Here is a 15,367-nt window from a genome sequence, read left to right on the forward strand (position 1 = left end):
GAAAGTGAGTCGCTTAATGGGTCACCTTTCCCTTATTGCTTAGGCTGCCAGGAGGCTCCGACCCAGCTCACCCCTCACCTCCAGCAGTCACCCGAGACCCCGTGATCTGTACATGCGTATTTACGACGCCCCCAGTCTTCCCCCGACCTTGATATTTTTAAAAATTTCTTGTATGTTAATATATGTAATTTTAGAAGTCGTTTCAGATGCAGCTTTGTGGAGAACAGGGCACAGCTGTCCAAGAGCGCTGCCTGCGAATGATAAAAAAATTCAGAAATAAATAATAATAATAAAACCGCTCCGGCTCTTTGTTCCACGCGCACAGGGCGGTGAGGGTGGCTCGGCAAGGGTGAGGTCACGGGGTCGAGAGCTTGGACACGGGAGGTGAGCGTGGGCTTTCGTTGAGGGGAAATAAACTCGCCATCGAAGAGCAGGAGCTGCCTGGGGGCTGAGAGGGGCCCCAGGTCGGGGGATCCGGGCTCTGTCGTGGTGTCCGCAGCGGCCGGGCCGTGACCTGGGTCGTGGCCTGGGTCGGAGCTGCCTGCCAGACACAGGAGCGGCCCCGGCCTGTCTCCCCAACTCGAGGTCCGCCGGGCGCACGCCAGGAGGATACTGTCCTGCGCTCTGCTCGGTCGTGGGGAAGAATCACCCGCCGACTTGAGTGGGGACACCGGCCCCGTGGTCCCGGGAGATTCCAGGAGCACACGCAGGCTGCGCACCAGCGACGCGAGGGCCGCCGTCCCCGACCCTGTGCCATTCCACAGGACGGCGACACTCGGGCCGGAGAGCGGGTGACCGGGGGAGGGCGGCACCCAGGGGGCCCAACAGAATCAGGACCCAAAACTTCCCGATGGTGGGCGCCTCTCGGCCGTGGGGCGTCTTCGGAGACGAGCGCAGGCCCGGCTGTGGACAGTGGTCCCCGGAAGGGCCGCCGAGGCCGCGGGGGAGGAAGGGGCGTCCAGCCGCAGGTCCCGGGGACAGGGGCACCGGAGGGGAGCCCCGGGGCGCGGGAGATGTCCCCCCAGGACTGCGCTGCCCTCCTGTGTATGGGAGGAGGGGACAATCGTCAGCAGGCTCCACGCCCTGCGCAGCCCCACGACCCCTGACCCCTGACATCACGACCCGAGGCCGCCAGGCGCCCCAGCTCTCGGCGGTCAGCAGTGCCCTCGGTGGCCGGTCCCCCCACCGGGCCTGGGCCCCCCCCGCCAGGTCCTACTCACGCACCCCAGGGCGCTTCCGCGGACACCAGGGCCTTTGCACTCACTCCCCTCCTGCCGACGCCCCGGCCCGTCCATGGCCCGTGTCCCTCACTCCGGGGAAGCACACGTGTCACCCGGCCCGCCAGGCCCGAGGCCCTCAGGACAGGGCTGCACAGCCCCGCACGTCCCGCTGCGTCCCGCTCGTGCCCACTGCCTTCCTGCCACAGACCGTCTGCCCTCGTCGGACACCCGAGTGGGGCGCTGTCCCCGGCCAGGCCACCGCGGATGACAGTGTCCCACGTCACGTGCCCGGGGTGCTGTGGTTACACAGCGAGTGGGGTGCGGGCCAGAGTGGGGACCGGCGGCTGGCGGTGGGGACGCGGGGCTCTGGGGCCGCCCGGGGACAGGCGGGCCTCACACCCGAGTGTCCGTCACCCGATGCCGCGGGGGAGGGACGCAGCCCCTGTGCCTCCAGGGCCCCTCACGGCTCTGGCGCGTCTCCACCGCCCTCCGTCATTCTGTTCATTTAAAAAAAAAAAAATGTCTTGCGAGATGCCCGGGCCCCGGATACGGGGAAGCTAAGCGTCCTGCTCAGCGACTTGCTGCCAAGCCAACGCGCACACGGACCCGGCCCGGTGGCAGTGACGACGCGGCCGACACCCGCAGCATCGCAGCATCGCAGCATCACAGCATCACAGCCCGCCATCGCCCCCCCCCCGCCCCTGCCCCGCGTGGGCCCCCGTTTGCTGCCGCAGAGGGTGGCACGTCCACGGGAGCCCCTGCCCACGCTGGCGTCTGGCCTCCAGCGTCAGGCCGTGTGACGGCCCTTCGCTCCTCATCCCCGTCTTGTCACAGTGACATGTCGCCAACGATCCGCGCCCAAAATAGGTGATTAGGTCCACGGAGTATGGACGTTCACACGGAGGACGGGCCGCGTGAGCCTATTTCTTGCTAAAAACGGAGACAGGAACAACAAGCATGAGGGAGGCAAAGAGAGGGTGCAGGAGGGTCCCCGCTCGAACGTCGGAGGCAAGTCCCGGCCCGATGCCTGCTTGACCTAAGGGGTGGAGGGTTCGTGGGGAAATTTCCTTCCATCTCCTTAGATCGACCCAATTTCGCGGCCTTCCTATAATGAGCCCTCGCTGCTTTTGTAAAGACAACAAGCAACATTACTAAAAGGGATGTAAACGATGGAAAATTAACGGAGCAATAAAGTAACAAAGGGATCTGGAATTCGGGGGCGGTGGGGGGGTCCTTCCTCTCAAGGTTATTCTTGGCCATTATGTCTCTGCTGCTTGCTTGGTGATCTTCATAAATTCTTTTTTTTTTTTTAATTTTATTTATTTATTCATGAGACACAGAGAGAGAGAGAGGCAGAGACCCAGGCAGAGCCCGACGCGGGACTCGACCCCGGGCCCCCAGGATCACGCCCCGCTGCTCAGGCGGTGCTGCGCCCCTGGGGCCGCCCTGTTTGGTGATCTTTATAAATTCTTAATTTTCATAACTTGGTAAAAATGTGTCCAACCACAGTGAACATGTTGCAAAGTCTCAGGACCACTGCGCGCTGTGCCGTTGACGGAGCCCGTTTGTCCGACGGCTCAGCTCCGCCGCCCCGTTGGCGCCCTGGGCCCTGCCCGGCTGTCCAGGACGCAGGAAGACAAGTTCGTTTTTCCCACATCCTGTGTGGCCGACCCGACCCGACCGGACCCTCGGAAGTGAGGCGCCTGAGGCTCCAGCACTCGCCCCTCGCCGGATGAGCCACGTCCAGCCAACCAGTCCCCCGACGTCAGTTTTCCCATCTGTTAAATGGAGATAAAACCTACATTCCAGGGGTTTTTTGGACTTCATATTTGCCAGGTCAGCAAAGTCCGAGCTACCCCAGGCGGCACCTCAGGCTTGAACCCGCTCTGCCCACGTCGGGGCGCCCCGGGCTGGGGGATCCTGGCCGCACCCCTGGCTTCTACACGTCCCCCCGGCCACCCTGCCAGGGACACAGCTCTCCTCCCCCTCATCCCCCAAACCTGTGTCTTCAGACCTGTCAGCTGTGCCCCTGGGAGGGGGCTGCTTCCCGCCCATCCTGCCCCCGCAGCAGCCCTCCCCGGCCGTCCCCGCTGTGCCGGCCACATGGAGCTGGACGCGCATCCCGGAGGGACAGGGGACACGACGGGCCTTGGCTCCAGATGCATCCCCCTGACACCCGGTTTCAGGGCCGCAGGTGGCCTCGGGGTTGGCGCTGCCCGCAACACGGTGCTCCTGCCTCCCCTGGGTACCTGCCTAAGCCCAGGGAGGAGCACCAGTCCCAGCACCACAGCCGGTGGGGGTGGGGGGGGACAGGTGGCAGCGGGTGGCGAGAACAGGCTGCCCCGGGGCTCACCCTGGACGGGTTCAGGACATCATGGGAGGGCTCCTGGGAAGGGCTCTGGGGAAGTGCTCCCGGGAAGGGCTCCCCGAGAAGGGCTCCCGGGAAGGGCTCCCCAGGAAGGCCAGCCCATCCCCAGTCTGGAGGCCCTGCTGCCCCCCAACCCCGGCCACCCCGCAGGCTCCCCCTAGGTGCCCCAGATCCCGCAGGTGCAGCTCCCATAACCGTAAAGGCCCCCGCGGCTCCACGGAGCCCACGCACCTGAGGCTGAGCACCCCAAGTCCACAAAGGCCGGCCGTGCGCCCGGGATCCACGCGAGCACCCCCAGAGAAGCCTCGGACCCCTCACACCGTCTGCTCCCCGGCGGGCCCCACGTCACCCAGGACGGGCCGCGGACCCTCACCCGTCCCCTCAACACGGGTCAACGATTTCCCGCAGCCCCGACACGCACAAGCCTGCGGCCCTGGAGCACGCTCCGGGGCTCACACTGCAGGGAGGGGAGGCCCAGCCACGTGCCCCCGCTTCCCAAAGTCTTGCCTACACGCGAGGCCCATCACGGTACCGGCCCTTCTCTGGCTCAGGGTCCGGGAGTCACCGCTTTCGCTGCGTTAGACCCACCACAGGCTGCAAACGTTCGCCGAAGGCTAAGCTACGAGGATACACGTATTTTTCTGATACACATTAAAATAAACAACTTTAAATTTTTTTTTTAATTTTTATTTATGATAGTCACAGAGAGAGAGAGAGAGAGAGAGAGAGAGAGGCAGAGACACAGAGCAGGCTCCATGCACGACATGGGATTTGATCCCGGGTCTCCAGGATCGCGCCCTGGGCCAAAGGCAGGCGCCAAACCGCTGCGCCACCGGGGATCCCAAAATAAACAACTTTAAAATTTAACAAGAATTGATGACGTACTTTCTGGCGAGTGCATCTTCTTATATATACACACAGAGTTTCTATTTGGCAGAGCGCACAGGCCGGGGAGCGGCTGGCCCAGGGCAGGGGGCCCGACGCGGGACTCAATCCCGGGACCCCGGGACCGTGACCGGAGCCCCCCGGCGCCGCTGCTGGAGCGCATCCCGAAGCGGAGGAAACCCACCACCGTTGGGGCCTGGCCTCCGGGGCCCCCTCAGGAGTCCCACGAGGCGCCCGCGCTCTGTCCTCCGGGGTCACCGCCCCCGCCCACCTCGTCCTTGCTCGCCCGTCGCTCTCCCGTCTCCAGCCCCTGCTTCTTGGTCGGCAGCCACTTGTGTTCGTGCGTTCGGGTGAAACGTGTGCTCGAGGGGCCTTCGGGACCCACCCCGCGACCCCATGCGGGCGGCCGTAGGGAGGAGACACAGTGTGGGGCCCACGAGGACCTGGGGTTCCTGGCCCGCATCGCATGTCAACCCCCGGGGACACCTCTGCCCGAAGGGAAGGAAGCCGCCCTAAGGGCCTTGGGCCCACTTGGTGGCCTCCTGGCCGCCCTGCGCGCCCAGCCACGCGCCCCCCACCCCGTGGACCTCGGCTGGGACTGGGCCAGGCGCGACCGTCTGGTGGCTGGGCTGTCGGCTGCCTCTGCGTCCCCCCAACAGCACCAGAGCAGGAGGGCGGCCAGGTCACCCCGCGGCCTGAGGCTGACACCCTCCCGTCCCTGACCCCAGCAGCTCTGAGAACACCGGGGTCCTGGAGACACGGGCCCTCCGGGGACCACCGTGCTCTGACCCCCCATCTGTTCTCACTCGCTGCCCACGCCCCGCGCCCGGCCCGAGCAGGCGACTCACACCGGGTCGCTGGCGGCCGTCGTCACAGGCGCACCGTTGGCAGCACCGAAACGCCCCAGGGACAGGCCCGGGCGGAGCAGGCACCTGCAGGGGCAGCCGTCGCCGGAGACCAGCCGCAGACACGGGACGGGAGGACGCCACAGTCAACCCCCCGGGGCGCCCGGGGCTCGCGGTGCAGCGCCTGCCTGTCGCCCAGGCTGTGACCCGGTCCCGGGATCCAGTTCCGCATCGGGCCCCGCAGGAGCCTGCTCCTCCCTCCGCCTGGGTCTCTGCCTCTCTCTGGGTCTCTCAGGAATCAACAAAATCTTAAAAAAAAAAAAAAAAGAATAAACCCTATTGCTGTGGGTTGGAATTGGACGTATCACCATGAACTCACGTTTACTACGCGTAGAGCGAGACAGACGCACACGGGCTACGTGTGGTTTTCCCTTAGGCGCGGCCACGCCGGGAGCTCAGTAACGTGAGGACACCCCACAAGCGACCACGCACCCGACACCCGGATCCCGGCCTCGGAATAGCCGACGCCTCCAGGGGGATCCCGGGCTCCCGGGAGGAAGAGCCGACCCGAGGGAGGACAGACGCAAGGCGAACCCGGGACGTCTCGCGCCAGAAAACAAGGGCCCGACGGGGCCGGAGGCCAGTCTGCGGAGGCTGCCAAGGCCCAATCCACAACGTGAGCGTCAGAACGATGATTGAACAGAGGATAAGTCCCTGAATAGGAGAGTCCGAGTCTAACGTGACACAAATAACAAACGGGGAGGCGGGGGCGGCCTGGGCGGCTCAGTCAGTGACGTGTCTGACTCTTGATCTCAGGGCTGTGGGTTCGAGCCCTGCGCTGGGCTCCAGGCCGGGGGTGGCGCCTGGTTAAAAATCAGTAAATTAAATTAAATTCATAAATAATAAAAGGGATGGGAAAGCCCAGAGCCGAGAGCCAGCTGGGACCCACGGGGGGTAGAATCAGGCCTTGCCAGCCACCAGCGCGCATGGTGGGGGCGCCCCCGACGGCAGGTAAGCTGCCTGCGTGGTCCCGCAGCCCCCGCCCGGAGCGCGCGCTACACGTGGCCAGGCCCAGCGGGGACACCGGACACGGGGACTGATGAAGGTCAACCTCCCCAGTGAGGGGCCCACAGCGGCCCGCGCCCTGACGCGCGCTGAGGAGCACGTCGCCGCTCCTCCGGCCACTCCTGCCAGGGACGCGCACCCTCGATCCGCTCACGGGAAAGCATCAGTCCCCCGACAGCAGCGTCGCACGCTCCCGGATGGCGACCGGGCCTGTTCACAAATGGAAGAGCCCCGAAGACCAGAAGACGGCGGGGCCGCCCAGGTTGCGGAGGCCAAGAGACGTGGGCACTGAAGGCCGCGGCGGGCTTGAACCCCGGGCGCAAAACAACGGTTCCCTTCGCTGTCGAGGTGGCCCTGGGGGACGGGCCAGGTAGGAGGCCGCACACCCGCCAGCTCCCCGGGTTGGATCACCGGCCCGAGGTCAAGGGGGTTCCTGGCCCTTGCGATCTGAGCGCTGGAGGCTTCCGAGGGGAGCGCACACGCGGGCACTCCCAGCTCACACGCACGCAGGAAGCCCCGGGAGAGATGGAGCCAGGGCAGCTGGTCGAGGTGACCGGGCGCCTGGGGGGCCCAGTCGGTTCACCGGCGACTTGACTTCTGCCCAGGCCCCACCTCTGGGCCGCGGGGTGGGTGTGGTGGGCTCTGCGCTCAGGGGGGAGCCCGCTTCCCCCTCCCCCTGCCCCGCCCCCGGGGTGAGCACCCGTGCTCGTGCTCGCTCTCACATAAATACAGTCTATAAAAAAAAAAAAAGGTCTCCATTTGGGGAAACTGGGTAACATGGATGGAAATTCTTGTAGTGCCCCTGCGACTCTTCTGTAGCCTAAAATTAGTTCAAAACAAAGGCTTAAAAATAAAGTGTTTGTGGGATAAAGGCACGAGGAATTATCCGGCAACGTCCGGGGAATGAACAGCATCCAGGCGTGCTGGTCACTCAGAGACCTTGGGGCCTGAGCTTCCCCGCACCTGGAGGCATCAGAACGCTCTTGGCCAGAGCCTTACAAACATCCCGTGCAGGAGAACCACCTGGTCAGTGGTTGGGGTTGTTTTCCCCCAGTGGAGGCTCTGGTGCAGGTCCGGGGTGGGGGGGGGGGGGGTAGAGAGTCTGTGTTTCTAACAAGCCCCAGGTGACACCAATGCTGCTTTTCTGCTGCTCTGGGGATCCCCCTTTGGGTCCCTGGGAGGTGAAAAATTCAGCTGGGGTGTAGACGGGCTCTCGGGCAGCTGCACAGTAGGACCCGGAGACCCGGCTCTAGCTGACCTCCGCAGGTGACCCTCCCGACCCCGCTACCCCGCACACTGGTGCCTCCCCTGCCCTTTCAAGTGTGAACAGCACCCGCCAGGGCTGCACCCTCTGAGCTGCACCGTCTGCGGCCTCACGGCGCCCCGGAGCCCACAGAGCGCTCCTGGCACATGGCTTGAAGCGAGCCCAGGGCTCCCACGCACACTCCCCACCGGGCAGCCGCGTGCCCGCAGCCTCCTCTGCCCCTGCCCGCCACCCCCCTCCGCCTTCCTGCATCTGCACCTGTAACCTCCCCCCTCCCACCTCCCACGGGCCCGGCTCCAGCCCACGGAGGGCCGGCCTGACCGCACACGGGACAGCCCAGGCGTGGCCTGGAATTCTGGCCCGGCAGCCTCCCGCCGCCCCCTCCCTCCTACAGCCCAGCAAGGGCCTCGGATCCCAAGGACCTGGAGGAAAATAGGTCACAGGGAGGGGCAGGCGGGGTTGTCCCCTCGGGGGAGGGCTCGGCCTGGGGGAGAAGCCACATTCCTTGGGAGCTGAACGCCCAACAGGAGCGGGAGCAGGGACCTGCGAGGCCCAAGATGCCCACCCCCTGCGTCCTGCGGGCTCCGGCCCCCCAGGCCTCGCCTGCCCAGAAGCGGTCCAGCTGCCGAGGCCGATTCCGGCTACCTGCCCGCTGGGCCGCGCCAACCGGGGGGCCGAGGGGCCGGGCCTGGGCCGCGTCCCGGGCATCACAGCCGGGCCCCCGAGCTCGCAGCCACGCAGGAGGACCAGCCTCACGGCCCCAGAGGCTGCCGAGGACGAACACTCACCCCTGTCTCGGGCTCCCGCTCAGCTGGTTCTCTCTCCCCTGGAGATGCTCAGGTGGGAACTTCCAGGAGAGGCTCACCCCCCCCATGAACGGAAGACATCCCTTCCTTCCCCCCTCCCATCAAAAGCTCCTGAGCTTTGCACCCTCCAGCTCCCTGCAGATCCCTTCCAGCTGCTTCCAGATTCCCAGCCCTGCCGAGTTCCAAGGGGAGAGGCAGGAACCTGGAGGCACAGATGAGGTGGACCCTAGAGAAGGCGGACACCCCCTTCCCAGATCTGGGAAGGTCCTCCCCGCTCCACCCGGCTCTCCCGGCTCAGGCTCCACGCCCTCCGGGGAGAGGCCGTCCTCGCCACAGCAGAGCCCTCACGGCCACCCGCCCTCCAGACCCCCCTGGGCTGCCCACGGCCCCGCGTGCCTCGGTCCCGGGGGGCTGCAAGAACCCGGTGCAGGCACCCTCCCCACTTGCTTACAACGGCCGTGACTCACCGACCCCCAGTCAGCGCCGCACAAGTATACGGCTGGTTCTTGGGCATGAAGGCAACTCGGGTGCAGAAGTGCCGTAGCTTGAAGTGATTACAGGCATCAGGGAAGAAATCGGTAAAACTCTTTGAGGCTATCTCAGAAGACCCAAGATACTATACGGTCCCTTCCATCTCCAGGGGCGCCCCGGGCTCCTGCATCCTCCTTCCCTCTGGCCCCTGTTTCACCCAGCCTCTCACATCCACTCCATTCATCCCCAATCAACACGTTACGTAGTTTTTCCATGAGTCAATCTTTATTGTTTTTTTGAAGTAAGGAATTATTGGCGTAAGGTTCAATGAGCTTCAAAGCGAACAACAGAAGGAAACTACACCATACGGGTAGGTGGGTGGGTGGGAAGACCCGACAGGGAGGGGGCATGACCCGGGGCACCTGCGGGCCTCACCTGCGGGAGCTGGGTCTCGCTTGCCAGGACCCTGCAGCCGGGTCGCAGCCCAGCGGGGCACAGCATGGCGTGGAGGAGCCACAGCTCAGGGGTCTGAAGACGCACCCCGCCCTCTGGGGGAGGCAGCCCTTTCTGGCCTTCTTGGAACCGAACCTTCCAATCATTGCCACCAACAGCGGCTTGGCCACCACGAGGACTCGCCCTCCCTCCGGGACAGCCGGTTCTCCCCCACTGGGGCCTCCTAGGATGGAAGCCCCCCCCCCCCCCCCAGGGACAGATTAAGGCCCCTGCAGACGGAGGACGGGGCGAAGGCGCAGGTGGTTCCGGAGGCCCTCCACCATCCACCGCGCGTGTCTTCCCTCGGGGGCTCGGGGGCAGCGCACAGAGGGCCCCTCAGTAGGAGGGGGCTGCCCCGGGCTCCGCCGGCTCCTCCTCTATGAGCTCCAGGTCGAACTCGTCCTCCAGGGACCCTCCGACGGGCAGCAGGCGGAACTTCTTCCCCTTCAGGGTGCAGGTGCGGTGCTCGAAGTCCAGGACGGCGTTGTGGTCCTGCAGCACGTCGGTGCCGATGATGGCCTCCTCGGCGCTGGCGTTGGCCACCAGGAACTCTGCCTTCAGCTTCAGCTTCCCCAGGGACACCACCGTGTCCCAGATGCCCAGGATCTTCATCTCCGCCCCGTTGGCCACTTTGACCACGTTCTCGAAGGGCCGCAGCGTGTCCAGGTCGCCGTCCGTGACCTCCTCCCACAGGTTGGGGTGGACCACGGACACCTGGGCCCCGGAGTCCACCAGGAACCTCACGGGCACCTTCCCGATCTTGCCCTTGAGGTAGTAGCCCTTGCCCATGCTGTTGGCGAAGACGATCTCGCGGGGCGGGAGGCCCCCGGAGGCCTGCAGCAGGGCGGCCTTCACCGCCGCGTAGTCGGCCTGGGCCTCGGGCCCGAGCGCCTGGAGGGTCTGCAGGGCGCGTCCCCGCAGGGACCCCCGCAGGAGCCGCAGCCTGGCCGCGGGGTCCCAGCCGTTCAGGTCACCGAGGGCCTCGAAGCGGTGCAGCCAGGCGCGCGCGCCCACGCCCTCCCCGTCGAAGGGCTCCGGGACGAAGGTGCGCTCCCCGCGGCGCCCCCGGGGCCCGGCCTCCGTCCCCGTCCCCGGCCCGGTCCCCGCCATCGCGCTGCCCTCCTGTGCCAGCGCCGCGGCCACGCACACCGCGAACAGCAGACCGCAGAGCCGTGCGGGCGCAATCACGCTGCGGGGCGCGGGGCAGGTGCGGAGGGCGCAGGTGCGGGTGCGGAGGGCGCAGGTGCAGGTGCCGAGGGCGCAGGTGCGGGTGCGGAGGGCGCAGGTGCAGGTGCCGAGGGCGCAGGTGCAGGTGCCGAGGGCGCAGGTGCGGGTGCGGAGGGCGCAGGTGCAGGTGCCGAGGGCGCAGGTGCCGAGGGCGCGGGTGCAGGTGCGGTGGGCGCGGGGGGCAGGTGCAGGTGCAGGTGCAGGTGCAGAGGGCGCAGGTGCAGGTGCAGGTGCGGGGGCCCGGGCCTCTGCGGAGCGCGGCTGCCGTCGGGGCCTCTGCGGGGAGCGGCTGCGGAGGGGCCGAGGCCTCTGCGGAGCGACTGCGGCGCGGCTCCCCCGCGGGGCCCTTTTGATGCCCAGCCCGCCCCGCTCGTCCCCGTGGCCCCGCAGGCCCCGCCCCGCGGCGCCCGCCCCCCGCAGCAGCCCGCCCGCGAGCAGGCCCCGCCCCCCGCATCCTGCCCCCTCCCGGCCCGTGTCCCAGAAGAGCGGGTGACACGGGGTGATGACAGCCGCGGACGGGCGGCCCCGGGCTGGGAAGCCGCCCCCGCCCCCCGCGCCCCTGCCCCCGCCCCTGCTCGCCTGCCCCCTCCATCCCCCACCCCGCCCCTGCCCTTGACCCCTTGCTCCCAACGCCCCCGTGCTCCCTCCCCGCGACCCTACCCCTGTGCCCCCTCCGCCCCCCGCGCCCCTCTGCCCCCTCTGCCCCCCGCGCCCCTGCCCCTGTGCCCCCTCCGCCCCCCGCGCCCCTGCCCCTGTGCCCCCTCCGCCCCCCGCGCCCCTGCCCCTGTGCCCCCTCCGCCCCCCGCGACCCTACCCCTGTGCCCCCTCCGCCCCCCGCGCCCCTCTGCCCCCTCTGCCCCCCGCGCCCCTGCCCCTGTGCCCCCTCCGCCCCCCGCGCCCCTGCCCCTGTGCCCCCTCCGCCCCCCGCGCCCCTGCCCCTGTGCCCCCTCCGCCCCCCGCGACCCTACCCCTGTGCCCCCTCCGCCCCCCGCGCCCCTCTGCCCCCTCTGCCCCCCGCGCCCCTGCCCCTGTGCCCCCTCCGCCCCCCGCGCCCCTGCCCCTGTGCCCCCTCCGCCCCCCGCGCCCCTGCCCCTGTGCCCCCTCCGCCCCCCGCGACCCTACCCCTGTGCCCCCTCCGCCCCCCGCGCCCCTGCCCCTGTGCCCCCTCCGCCCCCCGCACCCCTGCTCCCGCGCCCCCACCCGCACCCCTGCTCCCCGGGCGGCCCCGCTCTCCTGGGTCCCAAGGCGGCGCCGAACCCCGCGAGGCTGTCGGGGCGCAGGGGCGCTCGGAGCCAGGAGCGCAGCGACCCTTGCGGGGACGCCCAGCATCTGCTGCGGCCCGACTGCGCCCCGAAGGCCCCGCCAGGGCTGGGCTCTGTCCCCCTCCAGGAACCTTCCGGAGCCCCTGCCCTCCTCCCCACTCCCCTGCTCACTCGGGAGGGCGGCAGGGGCATCTCCCCCCCTTGGGTTCTCAGAAGGGGAAATGCCCGCCATGATGGCAAAGCCAGTGGCTTGGTTCTGGAAGGCTCTGGGCGGAGGAGGTGGGCTGCCCCCCATGGGCTCCCAGAAGGCTCCCTGAGCGCCGGGCGGGAGCATCCCGTGGGCCTGGGCACAGAGCCTGGGGCTGTTGGGGGCGACCTTCACGACCTCCTTCAAATGCCCCGCTCCATGGACGTCCCCTCTGCCCCGCACTGGCGTGCGGACCCCTGGCTGAGCGTGTGTCGCCGTGTGTGCGGTGCCAGGCTCCCCCAGAATTGTCTCCCACGGCGACCCCGAGGGTGAGGCTCGCACTAGCCACACCGGGTGACTGCAGCCCCCATACCCTCGGGTCACAGGTGTCCCCACTGGCCCCGGCCTGGCTGCTGTCCCAGACAGGAGGGAACAGGCCGGGAGAGGCCAGGCCAGTGGCACACTCGTGCCTCGGGGCGGCTTCTCCTGGCCCGGCCTGTTTCTCCTCCATTCCCGCACCACTCATTACCCCCCGGGCCACTGACTCCCCGGGGACCCCGGCCAGGCCTGCAGGGGGGAGGTGGCTGGGTCAGTGCCTCTCGCTGCAGCCTCCGGGCCAAGGTGGGGCCCTCGTGCCATTCCAGAAGCCCAGAGGAGGGCGAAAGGGAACCGTGGGGAAGGGGGCAAGAGCAGGGGGTCTCCAAGACTGCACAACAGCGCACCTGCTGCCAGAGAAGCCCCTGCCACCCCGGCACCCGCAGCCCCGCGCACACGGACTTGTGGGGCCGACTCCCAAGCCCTGGGCCAGGCGCCGCAGCCTTCTGGGCCCAGGAGCTGACTGCGGGGCTGCCTGGGCACCTGCTGCTCCTCACCAGGCACAGCTGGTCCCCGGACGTGGGAGTGTGAGGAGGCCACATGTGATGGAGGAGGGTGACAGGCCGGGCAGCTGGCAGCCAGCACTCCACCCTGGGGCTCACCCCACGGCCATGGCCAATGCTGGACGGACCCCGCTCCAGCCCGGGAGGTCACAGTCCTGGACGGTGGCCATGGTACTTGGCTGGGCCTGGCGGCGCCCACTCACCCCGGCCCATCGGCACATCCCGGGCCAGTGCGGGCGACAGCACGTGAACACGGGCGACAGCACGTGGGCGTCTGCTCGGGGAGGTGCAGGCGGGTCGGGCCGGGGCGCCCACGGGCGGGGAGAGCCGCGTCAGACGCTCGGGAATCTGTCCGTCAGTTCTCGAAGCAGCTGCTCGCTTTGAACCTGGGCCCAGCGGGAGTATTTAGGGCACAGACAGGGCCGGTTCTTGCCCAGGACCCTCTCCCCCTGGAAAGCCGGCAGGTCCCCACCACCCGGTGGCCCCCGTCTCGGGGCAGGCCAGGCCGCGCGGCCCGTGCCCGACATCTCCTCTCCTGCCCACTCTCTCGGCCCGAGGCCCCCCTCTCGCCCCCCCCTGCCCTTCACAGTTGCCCAAACCAGCTCCATACATCTGGGTCCGCAAGCTCGAGGCAGGCAGCTGTCGTCAGGAGGCCTGGGGTGTCCTGCGCCCACAGGCCCACCTGGGTGCCTGGACACGGGAGCTCACGGCCGCCGGGAGAGCTGGACGGGCCCGAGCCAAGGACCACGTCTGGCGGGGACCCGGAGAGGTGCCGTCCCCAGTGCCCTTCGCCAGGAACACGCGACCCCCGGGCCGCGGACTTGCCGTCCTAGCGCCACGGCCTCCTGCCAGGACTAGGGAGCCGCGGTTAGTGCTGCGGGAGCACCTGCCGTCCATGTCCGTCAGTCCACCTGCATCTCCCGAGGCTGCTCGCAAGCGGCCCGCCGTGCTCACCCGGGATGACGGCGAACCGGGAGGCCGCAGGGCGACCCCGCCTCCACACCCCCACGCGGACTCGGGCCGTGGGCTGCGCCGGCCAGTGCCGCCCCCAGCTCCCTGGCCCCGCTGCCCTTTCCTCCCCACGTGGCACACGATCAGCGGGGCCCTCGCAGGCCCCTCGGGGCAGTGCAGCCTCTGCGGGGGCCTGCACGTCCCTGGGAGATGGCTTTGGGCAAAGAGCACCTTCCGGTGCCTGTGCTGAGGCTCAGGAGGTGCCCGGCCACCCGCTGTAGCTCCCTCCGGGCTGCCCCCGGCCAGCAGCCCACGTTCCCCAGATCGGGGCACCCTGGGAGCTGGGTGGGGGGAGCGCCGGGATCCAAGAGCTGATCAGGGCAGCAGAGGAAGGCTGAGGGGAGCCAGGAGGCCCATGCTTTCCGCCAGGGCAGGCCTCACGGGTGGGCAGCATGTGAGGTCACGGGGCTCGACGCTCAGGCGGCCGGGCCGGGCCAAGAAGCTCCCAGAAACTCCCAGTCGCTGGGCCCCAGCAGCTCCACAGCCTGGTCTGCAGCGGGCCTGCGGCGCACACGGCCGGCTCTGCGCCCCCCGCCTGGCGGGACGCTGCCCCCACGGCCCCCAGCACGCCGGCACAGCCTTCCACCCAAGGCGCTCCCTGCACGCGGTCTGTGCATCCCGCACGTGTGACACCCGCGGCGTCCACACAAAGGCCGGCACACTACCGGCCTCAGTTCAAAACAGCTCTGAAGTCGTGTGACTGGCGTAGAGCATTCAGTTCCCACCTTTCATTTCACAGTCGTATTTGCACACACGTTTACACCGAGTATTAAAAGCAGATTTATTGGAGGCACCTGCTGTTTATTAGCCCCCGGGCACACTGTTGGCTCAGAGGACGAGGCAGGTCCCCAGCGCGGAGGCACAAGCTAATGAAACAGGATACAGACGCTTAACAGCCCACCTCGAGGAGTCTGAGGCTGACACGTCTACGCACACGGACCACGGGCAGCCGTCCCAGCCCCAGCCATGCCGCTCTGAAAGTGGGTCACCCTGCCCTCCCTCCCCCCGCTGCGTGCGGCCGACGTGTGCCCTCGTCCTTCCCCTCGCCGGGCACCAGCACCAGCGCAAGGCCCCAGCTTCGCGCCAGCTCCTGCGCGAGCCCCACGGCCTTTGCGGACGCCCCGGGCTGGGGGTTGGGGTGCGGGCGCGGCCGGGGCTCTGCTCCCCGGGGGCGGCGGCAGGCCGGAGAGGCGCACTCTGCACACAGACCCACCCAGGGGTTCAGACGGGAGCCCCGGGGGGCGCTGGGCTCTGCGGAGCCGCGGGGGGCCTTCCCCAGCAGGAGCGAGGGCACCCCGGCAGCCGCGGCCCAGGACGCCCGGCGAGGAGCGGCCTTCCCCGCCCGCGGCCCTTTCCGGCCACCCTTGGCTCCACGGCCTCCGCCGG

At 68.4% G+C, this 15,367-nt stretch overlaps 1 protein-coding gene across 1 annotated transcript; it reads right to left on the reverse strand.

Moving 5' to 3' along the window:
• Nucleotides 1–9,195: 9,195 nt before the first annotated feature.
• On the reverse strand, nt 9,196–10,678 carry ASPRV1 (aspartic peptidase retroviral like 1). The gene has a single exon (XM_041756514.1). The coding sequence runs from the start codon at nt 10,524–10,526 to the stop codon at nt 9,753–9,755; it is 774 nt and encodes a 257-aa protein (XP_041612448.1). The 5' UTR covers nt 10,527–10,678; the 3' UTR covers nt 9,196–9,752.
• Between the last annotated feature and the right edge of the window lie 4,689 nt (nt 10,679–15,367).

Source organism: Vulpes lagopus, chromosome 5, assembly GCF_018345385.1.
Source record: "Vulpes lagopus strain Blue_001 chromosome 5, ASM1834538v1, whole genome shotgun sequence".
NCBI lineage: Eukaryota > Metazoa > Chordata > Mammalia > Carnivora > Canidae > Vulpes > Vulpes lagopus.